Source organism: Notamacropus eugenii, chromosome 5 (assembly GCF_028372415.1).
Source record: "Notamacropus eugenii isolate mMacEug1 chromosome 5, mMacEug1.pri_v2, whole genome shotgun sequence".
Lineage (NCBI taxonomy): Eukaryota > Metazoa > Chordata > Mammalia > Diprotodontia > Macropodidae > Notamacropus > Notamacropus eugenii.
In genome coordinates, this window is record NC_092876.1 from 196231069 (window position 1) to 196255975 (window position 24907).

A 24907-nucleotide genomic window follows, 5' to 3' on the forward strand; every position below is an offset into this window, starting at 1 on the left:
GGCATAGTTCCAACTTGCTTTCCAGAATAACTGGGCTGGTTCACCGCTGCATCAACAGTGCATTAATACACTTGTTTTCCCATAGCCCTTCCAACATTTGTCATTTTTCCTTTTTTGTTAACTTTGCCAATTTGATGGAACCTCAGAGTTGTTTTAATTTATCAGTCTCTGACCATTAGTGATTTGGATAATTTTTCTATGACTATTTATAGTTTGGATTTCTTCCCTTGAAAATAGCCTCTTCATGTTTTTTGACCATTCATCAATTGGGGAATGACTTTTATTCTATCTCTTCAGCCTTATTATATATTGTTCCTATTCTGGCATTCTATTTTTGGTCTAGACAAAGTGGTCTACTTGCTGTTTCTTGAACGCATCAGTCCTTTTCTCACTTTTGTGTCTTTGCACTACCCTCTTCCCTTCTGCTACTTAGACTCTCTAGATAACTTCAAAGTTCAGTTTATATACCATCTCCTACAGAGAGCCTTTCTTGATCTCTTTAGTTGTTGGTATTCACTTCTCAAAATTATTGCATACATAATTATGTTTGCACATTGTTTCTTCCCCTCTTTCTTCTCCTAGTTCCTACCTCAGTGCTTCAGATTCTGAAATCCAACTAGCGCTGCTTCCTCTTGTGACCTCAAGTGCCAATATTAACCGCCATCCCATATCCCTACCCAGTCCTAGGTTTTTACCTCAGTTAAGAACTGCTCTGCTGTAGGGTCTGCTGTATTAAGGTAGGGCAGAGTCAATGAAGAACTGGAGGAAAACAGAGAGATGGAAAGTCTCTTTATCAAGTTTTCATCTTGATTCTTCATTAGCCCTCCCAGAGCTACAACACTTCCACAACAGAAAGCCAGCATCAAAGGGCAAGTGGTGAGAAAATTCCAAACTGTCTAAGACTCCCCTTTCTCTAATTGGTAATAAAAACAATCTTTTTATTACAGTTAAATTGGTTTGAAACAGAAAGTGAGTCACTGAGTAAGTATATAAGGAGAAATTTTAATTCAATAAATATCTTTTTAAAATACTTTTAAGAACCTACTGTGCTTCCAGTAGGCTGCCTCAAGGAAAACATTTCCATACATTTGTAATGCCACAAAATGTCTTAGCATTTTGTTTTTCTTTGATTCTTCAGCTTTTAAACATGATTTCACCTAAGAATTAATAAATGAAAAGAGGTTGGTAAACCCTGGACTTAATGAAACTTGGAGGAATGATCAGATTTCTTTGAGGCTTTAAGGATTAGGCTAATAGCATTAAGAGAGAAAACAGAAGAATCTTCTTAAATCGTAACTTATGGAGTTTAAGAGTAAATGTTGCTCTGGGTTTCCTAGATATATTCCCTCGGCATGTACATGTCCTTATGACCCAAAGACAGTTAGCAGTAATTGCTTAGAGGTATAGAACTTCACATTCCCTGGTAAGCTTCTGGTAACTCAAAATTGGATCTCTGGACACAGTTTCCTATGGACACTTTATGATAAATGGCGATGAAATTCTATAGTATTATTAATTAGTAAGGTAATATATTTCAAATATGTTATAATTCAAGTACACCTTTATGGTCTCCCTTGGAGATCTACTCACCACTTAAAAAAGTTTATCTGGATAAATATATTATGAGATCCAAAAAACTAATTTGCAAGTCCCCCTTGTGATTTATGATGACTTCTTGTATCTGTAAATCCATGCAGCATTTAGTAAAATAAGTGAAATATTATCCATGTGGCTTAAGGTAAATAATTTCATTTCTCTGGGCTTCAGTTTTCTCATGTGTAAAATGAGGGAATTGGACTAGGTTGTCTATAAGGTCTCTTTCAACTGTATATCTATGTTCTTACGATTTCAGGATTACTACAAACTAGAAGAAATAATCAAATATTGGCAAAGATTGTGTGAGCAGTCAAACTCATGAACCTTTCCAGAAACAGCCCTATTTCAAAGTTTACATTGATCAAATCAATCTGAAAAATGTAAATTTGTTGAGAAATAATGCAATTTTCACCTCCTCGTTGGAGTAGTTTCATATGCAGCAGCATCTTCAGGGTTCAGGTTCACATATATACTGTGTGAGTTTCTCAATTAAAAAAATCAAAATACTTGATTTTTACAAAAATTTTCTTCAAAGCAAGAGATTTTATTAGCAGCAGCCAAGAAAAAATATTATCTGACCCCAAGAAAAATCAGGTTTGTTTTATAGTGGTTATAGTTCCTTCTACTTTCAACCACTTACCTTTTAGTCAGTGAAGAGGAAACTGAATGATTTTAAGTGAAAAATGGAATGAATGAATGAAAAAAGCATTTATTAAGCATTTAGTGCCAAGCATTGTGCTAAGTAAGCATTTGAGTATAAAAAGAGAAAATCAAGTCAGTTTCTGTATTCAAGAAGATTGTTTTTAAAATGTGATTTCAGTCAGTTGGATGAGTTCCATTCTCCTTATCATTAAGTAATGAGTGAATTGATCCCTAGAGACCAGTTCTGCAAACAGCAATCCTGGGGCACCACCTACTGGTCAGATTGATGAAAAGCCCATCATTAGTCATGGGGATATGTTTGTTCTGTGTGCTATGGTGGATCCTTTTTTAGTCTTTTATCAGTTATGTCCAACTCTTTGTGACTCCATTTGTGATTTTCTTGGCAGAGACGCTGGAGTGGTTTGCCACTTCCTTCTCCAGATTATTTTACAGATGAGAGAACTGAGGTGAACAGGATTAAGTCACTTTCCCAGGGTCCCAGAGCCAGTAAGCATCTGAGGCCAGATTTGAACTCAAGAAGATGATTCTTTCTAACTCTAGGCACAGTGTTCTATTTTCTGAGTCATCTAGCTGCCCATGCTTTGGATGATAAGTTCATAGATTTAGAGCTGGGAGGCACCTCAGATACAATTTCATCTGGTCCTCCCATTTTACAGATGAAGAAACTAAAGCCTAGAGAGTTTTAAGCATCTTGGCCAGAGTCATATAGGTAGTAATAGAGCTGATATTTGAGATCAGGTCCTTTGACTCTCAATGCAGAACTCATTCCACCGAATTCCTCTCTATTACATTGCTTGGAGACTGCTGTATTTGGCTTTTACTATATGTAGTCATATTAAGGGACAGGAGTTATATTTCAGGGGACATAATTTGGCCTTTATTCTATTTGAATTTAACCAATCATGAGTGTTGAAACAATAAAACTTGTTTATGTTATCCGGTGTCTAATCTTAGGTGCAAATATTTTAATGCCTTCATTCCATAACTTAGCTTTTCAAGAACCAAGGAAAAAACACTTTGATCCAAATCAGCCAGTTAATAATCATTTATTGAGTGTCTACTATGAGCCTATGTTAAGTGCTAGGAATACAGTACAATAAAGAAACACAATCTCAAGGAGTTTACCAACTAATGGTGGAAGATAACACAAAAGGAAGTTGAAGAGCAGTGGAGGAGAGTATGGGAGCAATATCCAGTCCATAACATGGACTATTTTCATTAAAGGGATTACTCTATTGGTAGTAACCAGGATGAAATTACTTGCAGAGTTTTACTGCTGATAGACTACCTAGGGACCACTCCTTATAATTATATCTGTGTGAAGCCTGAGTGAAGCCACTTGGAAGAGAGGAAATTTGGCAGAGGGATAGGATAACTTTTATGAATATGAAGATACTACTTGTAATTTTTATTTGACAAATGGCTTCTTGCCTATCCCTACCATCATCTAACAATAAATATCTGGCAGCTTTGTGCTATTTGCAGATATAGCTGTCTTGGTTTTGCCAAGGAGACTAGGATGCCGCAGATGGATGCCTGATTTAGAGGCAGAGTTTCTTATTATTTTGTACTTTTTTGATATCCCCCTCAGAGTGGGTGGCATAATGGGGGTGGGAAGCAGATGTGACTTCACACCCTAAGGGTCTCCAAACAGTACATCTATGTGGGAGAGAGTGTGAACTCATTAGCAGCAGAGTAGTAACAAAGAACCAGAGAGAAGGGTAGGAGCCTCCTGTGTAAGCAGGGGAGCTGAAGAAGCTTTAGAGAGAGGAACCTACATCTGGGAGATCTCCAGCACCAGACTACAGGCCAGAGGCCCAGAGCTATGGGAGAAGATTGTACAGGAGGTATATGGGAATGATGCTGTGCTGCTAACACCTCCCCCACTGCTCCACTCCTCTCACTGGGCTGGTATTGGAGCCCTTTCTTGCTTACAAGGCTGGTTTGAAAGGAAAACCACTAAGCCAGACACTGGAGAGAAAGTAATGTCAGAGGGGAAAGACTTCGTGATTGTTTGGAAAGAGGCTTGAACCATGCAAGGGTGGGGGCAAATAAGTATGAATAACAGGCTGAGAACCCTGCTGACCAGGACAGCCAAGCACACTCTCCTTCCCCCCCTCCTTCCCCCACCCCCTGCCACTTCCACCTCCACCCCCACCTCCCACTGCTAGACCAGTGGGTCAGTGTAAGACATGGTCTCTGCAAGGGCCTCACAGTTGAGTTGAGGAGACAGGACATATACATAAAAGGATAAATTCAGGGAAGTTTAAGCTGACTGCCAAATGAAGTCATCCAGGTGATCCACCCTATAGGAGATCAAAAAAGGGTGTGGGACTCTACTTTGGTCTTAAAGGTGAGATTTCTGCAAGTAGCCAGGTGTGGGAGGGTCATTGGGTGGGTACGTAAGAGAGGCTGAAGTGTTCTTGGTGTGACCAGGAAGCAAGTTTTGTCAGAGTAGAGAGTTTGTGTTGTTTCAAAAATAAAGCTGATGAGACTGAGAGTTTAGAGAGAACATTAGGAAGAAAAAATGACAGGACTTAGGGAATATGTGAGAAATTAAAAAAAAAGGAGTAAGGGATGACTTTAAGCTTTGAGTCATAATGATATGAGAGAGTGAGAGTAAGAGAGAGAGAGAGTGTGAGAATGTGTGTGTGTGTGTGTGTGTGTGTGTGTGTGTGTGTGTGTGTGTGTGTGTGTGTGTAGTAAGGGGGGGCGGGGATTATCACTCTGCCCTGTGGAGCTTTAATGGGAGACCAGCTTGGAAGGGAGCTCATCATATCCAAGTCAATAGAAATGCTCAAATTAAATGAAAATTAGACACTCCAAATCTGTCACCTGGAAAAATTCAGTAAGAAACATTTTTAAAGTAGAAAGTTTATTTCTGTTCTATAAAAGTACACTCATAGAATACCTAAAAAAAGATGACCTTAAAGTACATATGATTTTCAAAGTTGGATTTAAAAAGTCATGTTAGGCACTTAATAAAATGTTTTTAGATATTTACAAAAACAAAGGATAATTCAAGTATGTAATTTTCACACAGGCATCATGGAAAGGCCTTTGGTTGCAAGGACTTATATAAACCAAGTTATAATTGATCAGTTTTCCTTGACTTTCTTTTCTCCTTTTTTGTCTTTTTTTAAAGTTTTCCTTTAAAATAAGAATAAACCCTGTCCAAACATCTAGAGAACATCCCGGCATGATGGCATCTAGTGATTCGCTTCACTTTAGTGATTCCACCAGCCTCCTTTTGGCAGCATGCGGCGCACATAAAGATTTGAGAGCGAAGTCAAGAAGACTCAATTGATTTTCTAGGAATCTTTATCCTGGGTTTGAGGAGGGGGTTGACCTGCACTGATCTGACTACTGCCAGATGACCTGTTTTGGTAACTGGACATAGGTTTAGAGATTCCATCTTCAATATTTTGATACATCTAAATATGAGAAAAAGGAAGAACATTATGACTTGAACAAACATATGAATAGAGGGTGACTGCAGTTTTTACTGAATAAGACATTACATTGCTTGCTTTTCATCCATAGGTTTTAAAACACATCAAACACTTCTGTTGTGTTTTTGTCCCAACCTGTGACTTCATCTGCAAAGATGGGGAACTTCCAGGGTGTGGAAACTCCCTCCTTCCTTTACCAAGGCAGATGGGCATTGGTGATTACAGTCTTTGAGAGTTGGCTTGGACACTGTAAGGTCAAGCTTCCAGAAAGTTACTATGTGTTAGAGTCAGGATGAGAACCCAGATGTTTCTGATTCCAAGGCTGGTTCTCTCTTTACTGCTCTATCTATTGTGTCTCTTAAAATGTATGATGTTATATTTCATGGCGAGCAATTTTAGTTCTACCTCTCTCCATGAAGAAACTGAATCAGGGTTAAATCCTTTATTCCAAACTTAGTTCTACCAATAAGTTTAGATAACAGTAAACCTTTGCATTGTTAGAGGGTGGGGAATGACAGAAAATGGAGGTGGCTCCCCTCCATTGGTGATTTGTTTATTTCGCAACTAACAAGAGTAAAGAGATGGAAGGGAGAGGACTTTTCTGAAAATTTTGTCTCTAATTATGAGTTTCTGGGTAGTCTTGGGGAAATCCTTGAATCTACATTGTTCCCTCTTTAAAATGAAAATAAAACTTGCCTTAATTTCAATTTAATTTAGTTCTACAAACCAGGTACCATGTTAGGTTTTAGGAATAGAAAGAGGAAAATAAGACAGCCCCCTTTTCCATGGAACTTACAGTCTGCTAAGAAGGAAGCAGGTGAGGAAAGATAGGACATGTCCACAGCGAGGAAAATGCAAATGACACAATTTGAGGTAAAAGGGAAAGCATTAACAGCTAGGGAGAAGAAGGTGACACTGGAGTGGGGACCTAAATTCAAGGCATGGAGGTGAGGAAAGGGGAAAGGGAATATGCATGTATTAAGTACCAGATGCGTGTCAGGCACTATACTAAGCATTTTACAAATGTCTGGAAGGAAAGAAGAGCATGGGATTAAAGCATGGAGGAGGAGGTGAAATGTTCCCAGCCATTTTCAGCTATATTACAACTGGCACATGAAGCGCATGATGTGGTTCTTAATATAGTCTCTCGCTGGGGCATATCTAGTGTTCCTCCTCTCAGATCCCGTGTCTGTTACTACTTTGAATTGCTAGGTCTTTAACAATTTCATGCTAAAGCAGATGAAAGAAAGAGTCCAAGGGACTACTATACTTTAAGAAAAAAAATGCTCCATTTCTTCAATCTTTTGATCCAAATCAGCAGCAATGATCCTTAGTTTCAATATGTGCCAAAGTGTGTGTCAACACAGGAAAAAAAGGCTATTCTTCAACCACAACTTGGTGAAAAGAAAGCAGAAATAAAAACAGAAACTTGATCTCCAGTGTGCCAGAGCTGTGAGACAGAAGTTTACTTGAATGGACAACAGAAACATCACTGAAGGGAAAATTTTCTTCTATCACCAGGGGACGGAGTTTGGATGGCTCTAAATCTTAAGAATCTAATTTCTGTCATAATGGGTTAGTGCAACTAGATTCAAATAAAGGGATAAAGACAGGGATTGGGATCAATCCCCATCTGGATCTGTGGTTCATTGTACATGGAAATCTTGGATAAGGAAATCCCTTCCTCAAATGTAATTTGATACCTTCTCTTCAACATCTACTTAAAGAGATTTACCTAGAGCACTAAGTAACTTGTCAAGGGTCGCACAACCAGTATGTATCATAAGTATGACTCATACTCAGGTCTTTCTGGCTCCAAAGTCAGTTTTCTATCTATTACACCCTGAGGCACTGGAATAAAAGTCTAATGGGCTAAAAAGTAGCTGATTTTCCAGCCTATAGGAATTGAATTTTAATTTCTTTGACATTACTATGACTTCCTACTAGATATTTACTCATGAAATTATCAGCTAAGTCTTCAGGAAAAACTACTGTTTTCATAAAACATCGTGTTTCCGCAGAAATATTGAAATAAATGAATAAAAAATCCTGGAGATGAATAGAGTTGATCACTTCTGTTCAGAGATGTCCCCGGTGACAGTAAATGTCCTTCTGTTCCCACCTAAACCAAAGAAGGACAAAACTCTCAAGTTAGACAGGCTTGCCTTTGCACTACATACCGCAACTTCTGCATTTGCCAGTTGACATCCCAAAAAAGAAGTCAGATGTGAGAAGGATGGCCTTTTCCTGGAGTCAAAAGACCAGCAGGATTGCATTATAAAGTAGCTGCAGGAATAATGTAATAAAAAGAAGAACCAAGGTGAGTAAATCAGTATGAAACCAAATCATTATTTTCCATCTCATGAAGTGTCATTTTGGCTATATGGAGAGCTAATTGCAAGCCAAATTCCGCTGTGAACACTTACAGTTGTAATAGAGAAGACAAAAAGAGACTTGGAGAAAGGATGGAGATAGATTTAAAGAAAAGATAAATGGTTGTCTGGTGCAGGGGCAGAGATCTTGAATGTTGATTGGCATTTAGTTTGATCTCCCTTAATGAAGTGAGCCCAATTCTAATTGAAGTTGTCTGGGACCATCAAGTCATTTGGGTCCTGCAGGGTGAGGGTAAAAGAGATCAAGAGAGAGAGCCCTCCTACAAAAGAGGGATCATAGATTTAGAAAGGAGTGGACCCTCAGAAGTCCTGTAGTCCAACCCCCTAATTTTATAGTGGAATAAACAGGCTCAGAGAAGTTAAATGATTCATCCATGGTCACGCAGATACTAAGCAGCAACCATAGGATTTGAACTCAGGTCCTCTAAATCTACAGCCAGTTTTCCTTCTTCTAGACCAGCACCTCACAGCAAAATAGATTATATGTTGTTCTTAAATTGTTTGAGTTATGTCTGACACTTCACGACCCTATTCGGTTTTTCTTGGCAAAGATACTAGCGTGGTTTGTCATTTCCTTCTCCAGATCATTTTACTGATGGGGAAATGGAGGCAAACAGGATTAAGTGACTGGCCTAGGGTCACACAATTAGGAAGTGTCTGAAGTTGGATTTGAACTCAGGTCTTCCTGATTCCAGGGCCTGTGCTCTAACCACTGCACAACCTAGCACAAGATTATATGCTTTACTGAAATAGTTTTCTAAGGAACCTAAGTGAAAAGGCAGATTTTTCACTTTCTACAAAAAAAATTATTTTTGTTTGTTGTGCTTTCTCAGCATTTTACTTTGCTTGGGTGTCTGGAGGTAATGTAATGCTTGTTTGAAATGGGATGTAATGTGCTTTAAATCTTAATTTAACTTTCCACTTACATTTCTTCTGTAGCATAAAATGGCTGATCCATTTTAAATCCACTCTGAATGAGCTTGTAGAAATTATTGTCAACTGGAATGCCGGGATAAGGATTCACACCTAAGAAATAATATCAGGGAAATAAAATCAGTATCCATGTGCAATATAATTAGCATCAAACAAGCCCCTGCTTTCAGGCTCTTTATTGGAATGGGATCCTTAAGGGAGAAGGATACAAGAGACAAAAAATATAGAGCTGGAATGCAGGGAGACAAGCCTCCTACCACAGTGGGATTATAGGATCCAGAACAGGAAGGAACCTCAGAGGTTGTTTGGACCAACCCCTTAACTTTAACCTTTTGGGAGGTTAAGTGACTTGTCTAAGGTCACACAGGTAGTAAGAATCAGATATAGGATTCTGAGCCAAGGTCCTCTGAATACAGAGCCAGGGACCTTCGATGTCACCATAGAAGTGTCAAATGCACCTTTTGGGATCCAACCAGATTAAAATGTAATTGGGAAATGCTCAACAAAATAAACGAAAATACAATAAAACATTTTGTGGTTGTTCAGTTATTTTGGTTGCATCTGACTCTCTGTGACCCCATTTGGGGTTTCTTAGCAAACATATTAGAGTGGTTTGCCATTTCCTTCTCCAACCCATTTTACAGATGAGAAAACAGGCAAACAGGGTTAAGTGACTTGTCCAGGGCCACACAGCTAGTCAGTCTCTGAGGCCAGATTTGAACTCAAAAACATGAGTCTTCCCGACTCTAGGCTAGGTACCTTATTGCCTTTACCACCTAGGTGCTCTACAATGCAACCTAGATCATTTTGATTTGTGGTTCTCTAAGTCAATTTGCAGTCTGCAGTAATCTTTTCCATCTGAATGTGATACCCCTGATAGTGTCACTTATAGTCAACCTCCTCATTTTATAGAAGAGGAAACTGAGACCAAAAGAGAACATTAGCCAAGGTGGCACCCAAGGTAGTAAACGGCAGAGCAAAGATCTGAACTCTAGTCTTTTGACTACAGATGCTTAAATTTTTCCTTAAATTCTGTTAAATTTTTTATTTTAGTCTTCGGGTAGCCAATAGTTTGAACTGTGCCTGGCACTTTTTTTGCATGGGTTAAAACATACCAAGAGAAAATATTTCCCAGAGCAATATTCCAAAGGACCAGACATCACTCTTAATTGTGTATATGCCTTCAAACAGGCTTTCAGGAGCCATCCATTTCACAGGTAACCGAGCCTGTATAAGACCAAAGATGAGATCAAAAAGTGACTTTTCCATTTTCCACTGATTTCAATGTCTTTCTATTTATCAAGATTGATTTAATGAATTCACATTACTTTTAATAATGTCACTTTTAAAAAATACATGCTTTGAAATAATGGAGAGAAATGAGTGGAACTAAGAGAACATATATACCATAACAACAATATAATTCAAAGACTAGCCATGAAAGACTAAGTTTTTCTGAGTAACATAAATACTCAGATCAATTACAAAGGACCTATGAAGATGCTATCCACCTCTAAAGAAAGAAATGATAAGTAGAAGTATGCATAGTACGGTTTTAACATATATGTATATATAACATACATATACACATATATGTAAAATTAAATTAAATTTTAAAAAATGCATGCTTAAGCTCTTTTTGTCATGGCAAAGAAATGAAAACTGAAGGGAAGTTTGTAAATTGGCAAATGGCTGAACAAGTTGTGGTATTTGACTGCGATGGAATACTATTGTGCCATAAGAAATGATGAGCAGGAAGTTTTCAGAAAAATTTCAAAAGACTTCAGTGAACTGATGCAAAGTGAAGTGAGCAGAACCAGGAGAACACTCTACACAGTAACTGTAATATTGTGCAATGATCAACTTTGAATAACTTAGCTATTCTTAACAATACAATGATCCAAGACAATTCTGAAAGACTTATGAAAAATGTTATCCACCTTCAGAGAAAGAAGTGATAGAGTTTGCAGATTGAAGTATATTTTTGCTTTATTTTTCTTGTGTTTTTTGTGTTTTCTTTTATAACATGACTAATGTGGAAATATGTTTTGCATGATTATACATGTATAATCTATATCAAACTGCTTGCCTTCTCAAGGAGTGAGAAAGGAAAGGAAGGATAGAGAGAATTTGGAACTCAAATTTTAAAAAGACGAATGTTAAAAATTTTTTTTACATGTAATTGGAAAAAAATAAAAAGTTTTCCCCAAAAAATGCATCCTTAATGATCTAAGACAATTCCAAAAGACTGAAGAGGGAAAATGCTATCCATAACCAGAGAAAGAACTATGAAATCTGAATGCAGATGGAAGCATACTATTTTTTTCTTTATTTTTTTCGCTTTTTTTCTTTCTTGTGGTTTTTCTCTTTTGTTCTGATTCTTCTTTTACAGCATATCTAATGTGGAAATACGTAATATGACTGTTCATGCATAGCCTACCTCAGATTGCATGGGTCTTAGGGGGAAGGAGGAGAGAGGGATAAAAATTTGGAACTCAAAACCTTATAAAAGTGAATGTTGAAAACTATGTGTAATTAGAAAAAAACAAATATTATTAAGTGGAAACAAATGCATGCTTAGTTTACAATCTAGAATTTAGGGTTACAATCTGAAAAATTCACTTTTCTCTTTTTAAATTAACAGTAAAATCGGTACTCTTGCACATTCATTCTCAAATAAATCTAGAAGCATAAAAGTGCATAAAATCTGGCTGGCTTGGCAATAGACAATTCCTCTTCAGACAATCAATTGATCAGGGGCAAGCAAGTATTACTGAATGGGTGGAATAGTTTGCCATTGAACTTCTAGGAAGTCTGATCATCTTGGAAATGCTGCCACACACAAGACTGTGGTGAGGGTAGCATGGGTCATAATTTCCAGAACTGACGACATATGGGCTTCTGTGGCTTTATTCATCTCAGATATGATGAAAAAGGATTTTTTGAGCCAGATTGAGAGATTCAAGTACAGTAACCAGATGAGGAAGATATCTGTAAAGGAGGAAGCCACAAGATCTTAGATCCTAAATAAGACTATTTTTTAAAAATCTCTCATTTTAGGCAGAAGGGAAAAAGAAATACTCCCACTGAGGTAACTGCTCTGTATGTGGCTTATACAATTTATTAAGTATGCTCAAAGCTTGTGAAATTAACTCAGTTTTGAATGATAGGTAAACTGATTTTCTGACTGGGTTATTCTAATTACTTGATTAAACCCAGAAGATATGGGTAGATAGTTATTCACTTTTGTGACAATTTTTCAGTTAGTGGAATTGGAATGATTGAATTATAGTTGGTATATCAATGTCATTATACTGACTTTATCTATAGTGGGGCCAGGGAACTACCTAGGACTAGTAAAGATGACTGAGTCTAGTGGAAAGAAATCCCTGTAACTAGGAGATCTTTTTGAAGGTGTGAACAGGCATGGAGTTCTCAAATGCTAGGTCCTCTCTTCCCTCAGAGAAAAGAAAGATTCAGGAGGGGTAGCCACACAATGTGTGATATTTATCACAATTTCCTATTTGACGCAAAGATTTAATAGATTAATAAGATAAATTTAGATTAAATCTAAAATAAATTTAGATTTAATAAGCATCTAATCATTTAATAAGTGCCTAGTATGTGCAAGGTATTGTGCTAGACATTGGAATTACAAAGACAAAAGGAAATAATCTCAGCCCTCAAGGAGCGACAGGACTATATATAGGAAGGTACATAGATTAGCTATATGAAGTGATTTGGGAAGGGAAAATTTTAAGAACTGGGAGCTTGGGGAAGACTGTACAAATCAAACCTAAAGTGAGATTTGGGAAATGGTCTGTACAAAAAAAGGCAAATGTTGAGTTCAATAAAGAGTTTTCTTGTTCAGTTATGTTTGACTCTTCATGACCCCAATACCATCCATGGGGCTTTCTTGGGGAAGAAAATAGAATAATTTTCCATTCCCTTACTCCAGCGGATTACAGCAATCAGAGATTAAGCCATTTGCCCAAGATCACACTGTTACTAAGTGTCTGAGACCACATTTGCACTCAGGTCTTCCTTGACTCCATGCTCAGCACTCTATCCACTGAGTCATCTAGTTGCCTTCCAAGGAGAAGTTAGTCAACTAGTTTTGTTGGAATGTAGTGAGTAGCATAAGATGAGACTGAAAAAGTAGCTTGGAGACAGATAATTGAAGACTACAAATGGAGAAATTTACATATTATCCTTGGAACAATAGGGAGTCACAGAAGATGGAGAGTCATGTTGCCAGGCCCGCCTTTTCAGACTGTTTTGGCCTCTGTGTGGAGAATACATTTGAGAGAGGAGAGAAGAGAGGCAGGATGACCAGTTAGAAAACCATTGTTATAGTCCAGGTAAGAGGTGATGAAGCTCTGAATTTGGGTAGTGGTCATGTGAGGGGAGAGGAGACAGATATAAAAGATATTACTGAGGTAGAATCAATAAGACTTAGCAGGTGATGGCATATGGGTTTGGGAGTTCAAGCCTCTGGAATTTTCTAGTCTCTTTCATTTCCATCAGAAAAATTAGAACAACTTTAAGATTCATTACATTTTTGTGAAAAATAGAAAAAGAGGCTTGATGATAATCATTAGCACAGTGTTTGGCGCATAGTAAGCACTTAGTAAGTACTTTTTCATTCATTCATTTATCAACAGTGATAACCACTATTTGTAAGATAATTGGATATTAATTATGTCTCTTCATTTAATAACTAGAGGAACTGATATATGCCAGTAAATGTGATTTTTCAAAGAAATGCCACTGAAATGTCTGAATAGGGACTTCAAAATGTATAATTTTAGGTTAGAATTCAGTTAGAATCAGCTTATTTCTGGCTAGTCAGCGAGAAAGGAACTGTTTGGTGCTTTTTTCTTTGTGTAATTTTAGAATGATTTTTCTTCAAAGCCAAAAAGATTTCTTGGCACAGAAACCAAAGCTGTTATTAGACATATATTTAGATATTACTGGGGTGGAGGAGAGATGGAGGTGGAGGGGAGCTTCTTTTTAAGTAGTGAGTTTATTGTCCTATCAATCAAAAGTAAATGTAATAAAACATATTCATTTACTAGATAGTAAGCATCTTGAGGACAGGGATTGTCATTTTCCCCCCATTTCCTCAATATCTTGTACTCAGAAAGCACCAAATAAATTTTTGTTTAATTAAATGAAATTGATCAATGACATAAAAATAAAAATGGATAAAAACATCAGCCTCACATTGCCTCTGACAACATAGTTGGAGTCATTCATTATGTCTCTGGCCAGTCCAAAGTCACATATCTTCACCACTTTTCCATGAGTCACAAGTACATTCCTGGCTGCAAGGTCTCTGTGGACACACTAGAAAGAAAAAATATTATTTTCTATGAGAACAAGTTTCTTCTCTTTCAGGTTCAAGACTAGTATTGAATATGGTGATAGTGCACAGCTCATTAATTTTCCAATTCTGCATATGATTATTATCCCAAGCTAAATTCAGTATACACTATAACAGATGAATGGGGGAAACATGTGGTCCATTTCTCCATTCTCATTTATGCTGAACATGAGTCTTCAACAGAAGCCTTCTTGAACCATGCAAGGAAAGAAAATAGAGTCCCACTGTTTTCCAACTGATCACATGGCCAATGGGGAACATGTGATAGAATCAATGGCGTCTTAGAAGATCTATTAACCTTTCATCCTAACATGGTACCTGAGAAGTGGCAATACCAGTGGCAGCAAACCACAGAGTAGAGAAAGAAGCAGATGTATGAAAGTGCCAGGAAAGACTGAGATATATCATGGGAGAAAAACATGAGTTTGGAGTTGAATCCTTAAGAGGAATGGGCAGGGATATCAGCACACTAAAGAGAAAGCATGATCATGATCTGGCAAAAAAAAAAAAAAAAAGGAGATTTGGAAAATAGATTCAGGCAAACATTAGGATGGAATAGACAACATGAGGCAGAGGGACAAAGTTGTCTAAGAAAGTAATAATAAAACCTGACATTGACGTAATACTTTAAACCCTGCAAAACACTTTAACTTATTTGAAGTTAACTATCTTCATTTGACAGGTGAGGACACTAAGGCTTAGACAAGTTAGGTGACTTACCACTCTTAAGAGTCAGAAGTATGGTTTTATTCGAACCCAGTTCTTCTTGCTGCCAAGTTCAAGACTCAGACCAGTAGGATAACAGGATCATAGATCTAGCCCAGGAAAGGACCTTAGAAGCTATCTAGTTCAATTTATACATGAGGAAAGTAAGGCCCAGTGAGATGAAGTGACATATCCACAGGTAAGGAGTGTCAGAGGCAGAATTTGAACCCAAGTTCCCATGATGCCAACATCACTACAAAAGTCTTGGATCTACTTTAAACAACTATGTAGCACACTAATCAGAGGAATAAGTTCTGTTATCAAATAAGCTTATTTAGGATTTTAAGAAGTAAAGATGTGAAGAAAGTTTAGGCAAACTATCAATCCTGAATGATTTTCATGTCTTCTGATTAAGACATGGAGCTGGGCAAGCAGTCTCTAGAGACATGCTCCTGATAGCATTGTAGATGTGCTGATGGACAGGAAGATGACAAATGAGGTGACAGAACAGACTGAGATAAGGAGGGAGCTTGGACAGCAGGGTACAGGCATCAGGCCATTGTATTCGAGTCCTGGTTTTGCCACTCATTTCTTATCTGTGGGACTTGTGGGGAGTCATTTAAGCTCTATGGTTCTGAATTTTCTCATCTGTAAGACAAGGGGGTTGAACTAGATGGTCTGTAAGGTCCCTTCCCACTCTAAATTCATGGTATGATGTTTTGGAGGTGGAGAAAAGCAAAAATGAAAAAAGTCCATTTCCATGATGTGAAGGGAGAATAATTGGAGGTGAAGGCACACCTTCATTTTTCAGCTTAGATTATTTAAATACTAGAAATGCTGTCCAAGCAATATAAGGAGAGGAGAAGGAGAGAAGGGGAGAAGGATTGGGAGAAAAAAGAAAAAGGGAGAATAGAAAAGGGAAGAGAAGAGAGTCAAAGAGGAAAAGTGAGGTAGAGGGCGGAGGGAAGGGAAGGGGTTAGAATAAGGAGAGGAAGGAAGGTAATGAAAGAAAAGGCTGTGAGAATAGTAATTTAAGTCAGACAGAGAACACAATAAATATGTTGATGAATTGCTTGCCTTTTCAAAGAAATGGGGAGGGAAGAAAGAGAGGTAAAGAATTTGGAACTCAAAATTATTTTAGAAGAATTTTAAAAATTGTTTTTATATGTAATTAGGGGAAAATAAAATATTAAATCACAAGAAAAATGTTGATGGCTGTACTGTATTTTTGCATAATGGGAAGATCTTTCCCATCCATTAATAGGCCCATGTGACCTGCCTGAGTTGCATGGAACCCTGAGTCACATAAGTCTGTGGTGGGAGGAGCTTGCTGAATGAGTGGAGCAGGAAGGGTGGAGCAGAACTGAGAGGAAAGTTGGACATAGCAGTTAGAGCTGAGGGAGAGAGAGGAAGCAGGCATCCAGCTGTGAGTGTTCATGTGTGGGAAGGCCCTAGCAGGGTCTAGAAGGACCTAGAAGGTTTGGGTATGGTAGTTTCCCCTATATTGTTATTATGTATAGATTTCTTTGTTACTATGATGGATTTGGCTTTCTGGGGTTGGGATTAGGCTTTTTGATGTTTAAACAAATGTTTTGGTTCTATCTTCCTTGTGGAGAGTCTGTTATCTTTTGCAATTCAGAATTATGCTGGCATATTTATAGTTGCCGTAGGTGCTATGTATTGGTGCTACAATGGCTGAGGACATTACTAAAAGGAGCTATAGATAAAGATCGAGAAGTTGCAAGATTTGGACAGCTAGGTGGTACAATGGGTACAGCACTGACCCTAGAGTCAGGAGGACCTGAGTTCAAATCAGATACTTATTAGATGTGGGACCCTGAGCAAGTCACCTAATTTCAATTGGAGAGAGAGAGGGAGGGAGAGAGAGAGAGAGAGAGAGAGAGAGAGAGAGAGAGAGAGAGAGAGAGAGAGAGAGAAGATGCCAAATTGAGGGTAGAGGGAAATCAGGTCAAGACTTGATGATGCAGGTACTTTGATCTTATTGATCCCACAAAGTCCTAATAAATACTTATTGAATGAATGATTGGGACCAAGCTCTTCTGGAGCTCTTGAGGTAGTTTTGGGCATATCACAGAACTTTATGCTTTGGGTACCCTGATTCAACTCCAGCAACTACTGGCCTTCTAAAAGAATCTCATTTCTACTGCCAAGACAAATCATAGAATTAAGGCAGGTTTTTTTGGGGGAGGGGGAGGGTGAATAGGGAAAGAGACAGAATTGGAGGTTTCCAAGTTACAATTTAAGACAGAAGTATTAAAGCAAATCTTTACATTATCATCTTTTTCCTTTGCAAGTTTCTCTCAGAAGTAACATACCGACTTTAATTCAAGAAATTCCATTCCTTTGGCAACTTGATAAGAGAAACAGAGAAGATCTTCAAATGTAAGCACATTGAAGTCCTCTTCTTCAATCAGCCTTTTTTGGTTTTCATATTCAATTTCTTCTGTAAAATACAAATAGACTTTAATTTACTTTTACAGAAAACACCAGGAAAGTTACCTACCAGAGGACATTTGACAACTTACCAAAGGCACAGTTGGATGGTTTTTAGCTGGGGCTGGAAGGCACCTTCAAGTGGGCCTATTGTCTCTTCCAATTGTTCTTTTTTTCCTTTCGGCAATTCAATATGGTTTTTTATTTATACTAATAGTCATAATGCATTAACTAACTAATGGCATCTGGCAAATCCAGATTAATTAGAATACTAATTAGAACAGATCACCTTAATAGCATAGCAATGGTAGTGCACATGTAAATGAGATTTTCATGATCTGCAAAGTGTTTCCCTCACAATTAACCTGTGAGGTAGAAAAGCTGAATTATTTCCATTTGATATACAAGGAAACTAAGGTTCTGAGAAGCCAAGTGATATTTCCAAGATGACACAGTTACAATAAGTATCTTGGGCAAGATTTGCACCAAGCTCTTGTGACACTATGTCTCACACCGATCTACCTCCTGGAAACTGTTCAAATGAACTCATTTACAAGGTAAAGTTTCTTTTCTGAAACACCCCTACTCATCTATGACTAGAGATGGACATTACAGTACTATAAAATTTACAGGGCAAGTTTCACACAATCTTCATATATATAAACTTTTCCACTTTAACTATAAAATACATGGCTGTTATAAAGCTTTGTGTGAAGTCAGCCATTATAACACAAGGGGACAATAAACAGAGTATCTCACATTTGTTGCATAATTTTTAAAATTGCATCATGTCATTTGATCTCCACAACAATACTGTGTGATTTATTCCCATTTTACAGATGAAAAACCGAGGCTCAGAGATAGATATTAAGAAGCTTGTCCAAGACTACATTATTGTCAGAATCAGACCTAGAATCCAAATTTTTTTGATTTCAGCTTCATTTCCTTTCCATTATTTCATGCTGCCTCTCCAGACATACAAAAGCATTTCCACATGTACCATAAAGTTGGCCAACTTGTAGTTAGTTCTTGGACCTATTTATTAGAAGAAAATATGTTGAATGATGGAATTTCAACACTGGACTGGACATCATGGGTCATGAGGTAATGTTTTACCTTCAGAATAAAATGAATTCCGGTTGAATCCAGAAGTCAGGTCTAAATCTTGGCTTATGTGAACTCCTCCTAAACCAGGCATTCTATTAAACAAATAAAAAAAACCACTCCATCATTTAAATTCTCTTTTTGAACCACTGTTACCTAAATGTTATAATTTATCAAACAATATGACCTAAAGTATACCTGACCTTCGAAATGAAAAGCAAGCTACCTGCTTACTCTCTTTATATGATTAAAAACATTTAGGTGACTCTTGAGTTCGCCTTCTTGTCCAACCAGAAGAAAGGATGCTCATAGCTAGAACCAGTTCTGAGCTCTTGAAAGGTTGGTCTTCTATAAAGATCCATAGGAGAAGTGGAAGAGAACCAGCAAGTTGATTTTTTTTCTCATTTCATATTAAGAGTTTATAATACTTTCCCAAGGAAAAAATAAGCAGTAATTGTTGCGCTTTCATAATGTGTTGTGGTGGAACCATCTCAAAGAATTCAGTTAAACCATCTCTAATCCAAATATAGGCAATTATTGAGACTGACACCTCTCATGAAGAGCTAAATTCCAAGAGGAACCAGCAACTTCATAAGACAAGACAGACAATTTTATAGTGTAATGATGCTGATTACACAACAGCAATGATGAATATTAAAAAGGCAGGAAGGATTCGTTAAGAGATTAGGTAATGGAGAGGGGTCCTAGCCTCAGTGGAACTGCACATGTGATTATCCACAAGGCATACAGAAAAACCCATTTGGGGGGGGCTTGTATGTATGATAATGATATAATAAGCCTCTCTAAGTCTAAGATATGTCTCTAAGTTCACCTAAAGGACAGCTTTTGCTATTACCGCACAGTTGTCCACTTAGGGCAAGTCCTTTCTATTGTTCTGGGGTCCACATCCTGGTGGTGCTACTTTCTGATTGGCTGTTGTAGTTCTGTCTGAGATTAGATGGATATAAAGGTGGACACACCTGCTATTTCTATGAGAAATATGAGGAACAGGTCTTGGAGTCAGGGAGGTGGCTAGCTAGAGGCATGGGCTGGGATCCCATCACATGAACATGCTGCTGTTTCTATGAGAAATATGAGTTCGTGGACACATCTGTTGTTCTACTGAGCAGTGAGGCATATATGAAGAAATTAGAATATTGAGTGGGGGGGGGCAATGGCTAGGTAGAGGATGTAGCTATATTGAGTCTGGGGACCTGTTGTGTGGTTAAAGCCAGGTCTTGTAGTTAAATCAGGACATGCCTGCTGTTCAGTGGGGTCCACAAGGGAGTTAGAATATTGGGGCTAGGGGCAGCTTTATTAGGATTCCATCAGTAATCATAATTATCCAGGGCATACAGAAGCCACACTTGTCTACTAGGGATTGACTTAATGTCTAATGCTCAAATGGACCCCTTTTTATAATTCTGATGCCTTTGGCAAAAGCTGTAACTTGCCTGCAGGTGAACACAATAGTTTTCAATGAGTGATTATTGCATTGTATGTATTTTGTTGTTATTGTTCAGTTATGTTAACTCTTTGGGACCACCATTTGGGGTTTTCTTGGCAAAGATACTGGAATAGTTTGCCATTTCCTTCTCCATTTTACAAATGAGAAACTGAGGCAAACAAGGTGAAGTGACTTGCCCAGGGTCACACAGCTGGTGAGTGTCTGAGGCCAGATTTGCACTCAGGAGGATGAATCTTCCTGATTTCAGGACTGGCAGTCTAGCCATTTCACCACCCAGTTTCCCCATTGCATGTAAGTAATACAATTATATGGAATGAAGTATTAAAAAGAGCTCTTAGAACTGAAAGAGACCTGAGAAATCTAATGGGAAGGAGGACATCATCATCATGATATAAAAATAAGAAACCATTTCTCATTATTGTGCTATAAGAAATGATGAAGAGAAGGACTTCATAGAAACCTGGAAAGACTTGTATGAATTGATAAAAAAAGTGAAGCGAGCAGAACCAAGAGAACAATCCACACAGTATCAACAGTATTGTAAAAATAATAAACTCTGAATGACTTAGTTAATTTTAATCAACACAATGAACCATTACAATTCCAAAGGATTCAGGAGAGCTTCTGGGCTCACAGTATAGATGGAGAATTTTTTCCCCTCTTTCTTTTTCTGTCTTTTTTTTGGGGCGGGGGGACAACATGAGTAATGAGGATTTTTTTTTTTTGCCTGACTATTCATATTTGTAATAGGTTTTGTTTTTCTTGCCCTTCTCATTTCATGGGGGGATGGGGTGGGGAGAAAGGAAAGGAGAGAGAGAAAATTTGGAACTAAAAAAAAAGAATTAAAAGGTCTCTGTACTTAAAATAAAAACTTTTCCAATGTGATACATATAATCATGTCTATAGAATTTTAATAACAGATTAATAAAAGCTCAGAGCTGAGACCAGAGAAAGGGGAGAGCATGATCCAGAACTGTGATTGATTTGATTCTTATGGGGAAATTCCCAGTGAGGAAATTCCCTCTAAGAACACAGAATGGAACTGACTCTCAGAATTTATAATGTTAAAGAGTGGACTGAGGTTGGGGTAGAGTGGGTGGGACTGAGAAGTTAAGTGATTGGTCAGGGATCATATAGTATGTGTTAAAAGCTGGCCTTAAGCCTAGGGCTCCAAGGCTGGCTTTTCATTTCAATATATTGTAGTAACTTAAACACCAGAAAATGCTTAAATAACAAAATTGTAGCTTCCATATATTTTGAAAAACATCTAGAATCACTCAGCAGAACTTTTGATCATGCCAGAACATCAGCTCTATCTCCTACCTCCAGCTTGACCCGAGAAGAGGAGGATTAGTCTTTTTCACATGGTCTTCATCATGGTCAAGATGTGTGCATTATGTTGTCTGTGTAAACTTGTAGAGATACAATTAAGCTTCTCTTTCCTATCATCACTTGACAGTAAATGAATCCTTTTTAAAAAGTCTAATCTGTGGAATACCAATTATTATAGCAAATTCAATACCTAAGTTACTCTGAAAGAATATGTTAGGCACTTTGGAATTTAAATTGACACTTCCTGACCACAACTTAAGTAATAATTGGAAGACATGACTTAATGTGCTACTGCAAGGATCAGAATGCTTCTAGGGACATAATTTAAGTACTAGAAGAATCTGTCACAAATATCACATTAAACAGAAGAAAAAGTATCATTGTCTCATTTTTTGATGTGAGAAAAAGAAGGAAAAGAAAATGTTTCAAAAGCTTTTCAAGAAATTCATTATTGAGCACAATCTTTGGACTTTTAGCCCACTGAGTAGGCACAAAGATAGGAGCACAGTTCTCTGGCATGTATTTTACAATGTAATGTTTTAATGATTTTCTTGTGTTATCTTTGAAACTACCACTTATCTTTTACCTGGAACTTGAGTGAAAAGTGGGATAAAAGCTGAAATTGTGCTGTTTGAAGACTTCTGTCCACGTCCTGTGAAATTTTTCTCTCTTGCTTCTTAGGTAATTTAGAAGATCCCCATAGCAACAATATTCAAATATCAAATAAATTGGTCCTGAAATAACAACCACAACATACTAGCTAATGTCTGCATAATGCTTTAAGGTTTGTAAAGTGTTTTACATATGTTATCTCAATTGAAATGGTTACTGTTTGAATCAAGAATACATATAATAAACACATAGGATGTGCTACAAGAGAGTGTGTATATAAGACAACATACAACAAGTGTTTTTGGTCCAGATCACTGATTTCATCAGTGCAGGGGCTTCCTGTCGTGGAAATTCCCTTTATGCAGATCAACAACTACTTTATATCTTAAAGTCTTAAGAGAGTTTCCTGGAGGTACTGAGAGCTTAAGTGACTTGACAGTCTTTCTATTACAGAATCCCCAGGAGTGGCCCCATGTATTTGAATTCACATTACTCAAAGTTATAATTATGCAAAAAGTGGTAATTGGTTCTGGCCCAGTGGAAATATGCAGTGAGAAGGCAAATAATGCGACCACTTCTGGAGATTCATTATTCACACTGATTAGGATCTATGGCTCTGAATTAAGATGAGAAAAGGCTCATTTCTCTTCTGCCACAGAAAAGTATAAGCTCTTCTCAGGCTTAACTGAACCCCACAGTCTGGCCCAATTCCTTCTGTGGAGAATACCCTTTTCTCTTTGCCTTATAACCATTGTTATCTTTGCAGCCTTGCTCAATAACTAATAAATCTGATTCTCATTTCTGTGTCGGGGATGTGCTAGGCAATCTATAGGAACTTATTCAATATTTTTTCTTTTGGGGTTCCCACTTTCTCTGCGGCTTCCATCCGAGAGAAAGGGGGAATATCTTCCATATGCTTTGGATATGCAGTACTGAGACTGGCCAGGATAAGGGTACATATGACTTGGACTTTCCTAACCAGGAATGAAACAGACCGTGTATGTGCAGATAGTGGTGCTGAACTCAAATGGAAACAAGTCTCCATGGGCTGCATATTGATTTAGAAATCCACAAATTAACATTATATTTTATTGTATTTTTATGTACTTTGTTAAATATGTCCCAATTATGTTTTCATCTGGTTCAGGCCTCATTTAGGAGTTTTGCTGACTTCAGGAACTGTGAGTTTGACACCTCAACCCTAAAGAATCTTGACTGAAGAATTTCCAGGGTCTGTTCTGGCTACACGTCCTATGAAGAGGGTGGTAGACAAGGGAGTAACCATGTATTAGGTGCCTACTATGTTCCAGGCACTGTAATAATGCTTTACAAATATTATCTCATTTGATTCCATTTCATAAGATTGCAGGCCAAGGCCTCTATCCAGCTGCTTTAGCTGTTGATGTCAACACTTTAATCTGTGTCAACCTGTGGCCTAATCCTATTTCTGTGGGTTGAGAAAGATGGAGGTTGGAAGAAGTAGATATATTTCATAGGACCTACTTGAATTAAATGGTTTGGAGTCATATGATGATGTCCATATAAAATGGATATCTATTTAATTATCTCTTTCTACAATACACAGTGCCTATTTGTCTGAACCTTTTGCCTCTTTTTGTATCCCTAGTACTTAGCACAGTGCTAGACATATTATAGGGGCATAAGAAATGTTTATGGATTGACTGAACTACTCAGGAGGCTCTCTGATTCTCTCTAACTGATAAGTACTAAAAAGTGTTTGAAAATCCCCCCCACTCCATCTACTCTCATCTTCTTCAATGGGACTTTCATAAGTCAGTCCCTTAACACTGCTGGCCAATAGAGTGGGGATAGATGGTCATTACCTGACAGTGTACAAGCTCCTAACAGGTTCACAATATTCTCATGGCTTCCAATGTGAGTCATCATCTTGAGCTCTGACATGAGAGCATCTTTTTCTGAGCTGTCAGACTTTTCTGTTAATGAAAGCATATGTAGAAATCTTTAAACTAAAACAACATTAAGGACTAAAAAATACTAAATATTAGATTTTGTTTCCTGGCTTAAGAAGGGTTTAAGTATGAGAAATTATGAGAGAAAAAGGGAGGGAGGGGTGTTGAATTGCTTGAAGCCAGGTCATAAACAGTAGAAGTTAATTAAAAAAAAAAAAACGCTGAGATCCATTCATAACCCTCTTGTCCAATCATAAGCAGTAGAAGTTAATTTTTTAAAAATTAAAATTTTAAAAATTTGTAAAACACAACCTTCTTGTCCTATAGACCTATGGTTTAGGGCTTGGAATCAATGACCTCTAATGCTTCTTCCAGATCTAGAGCTATGATGCTCCGATTTACGTCAGCCCCTTCCATCTTCAAATGTCTCAAGTGAAGCTAGCAAGTGGAATGAATTTTATAAGGATCTATGGATTTTGATTAAACATTCCTAAGGACTACAAATAGTGTGATGGTGCCAGCTTTTTAAAAGCACTTGCCCCTCCACAAATCTCATTTTATCCTTGTGAAGTGTACCAGTAATGGCTAGGACAACCAAGTCCCCTAGTTTACAATGAGGTTCAGAGAAGCTTAATGGTCCCCAGTGTAATGGTAATTTAAATGGGAAGATCTTTTCCATTCATTAATAGGCCCCTGTGACCTGCCTGGGTCACATGGAAGTCTGAGTCACATGGAACCTGTGGTAGGAGGAGTTTGCTGAATGGGTGGAGCAGGAAGAGGTGGAGCTAGAGCAGAGCTGAGAGGAAATTAGTGAGAAAGCAGGCAGAACTGAAGGGCACAGGCAAGCAGACAGCTGGCTGTGAGTGAGAGAAGGGAAT

General features: G+C 37.8%; 1 protein-coding gene across 4 annotated transcripts in view; it reads right to left on the bottom strand.

Annotated features, from left to right (window-relative positions):
• Nucleotides 1–5117: 5117 nt before the first annotated feature.
• The window catches only part of FLT3 (fms related receptor tyrosine kinase 3), a 145768-nt gene continuing 125978 nt past the window's right edge, over nucleotides 5118–24907 (bottom strand). For all 4 annotated transcript variants that reach the window (XM_072611814.1, XM_072611815.1, XM_072611813.1 and 1 more), the window contains 9 exons: nucleotides 23943–24053; nucleotides 22073–22220; nucleotides 18699–18781; nucleotides 17465–17592; nucleotides 14264–14386; nucleotides 10153–10264; nucleotides 9031–9130; nucleotides 7892–7997; nucleotides 5118–5693 (listed from right to left, as the gene is read on the bottom strand). In XM_072611814.1, coding sequence (XP_072467915.1) covers nucleotides 5571–5693; nucleotides 7892–7997; nucleotides 9031–9130; nucleotides 10153–10264; nucleotides 14264–14386; nucleotides 17465–17592; nucleotides 18699–18781; nucleotides 22073–22220; nucleotides 23943–24053 — 1034 coding nt within the window. In that variant the 3' untranslated portion in view covers nucleotides 5118–5570. The remainder of the gene's footprint in view (nucleotides 5694–7891; nucleotides 7998–9030; nucleotides 9131–10152; nucleotides 10265–14263; nucleotides 14387–17464; nucleotides 17593–18698; nucleotides 18782–22072; nucleotides 22221–23942; nucleotides 24054–24907) is intronic.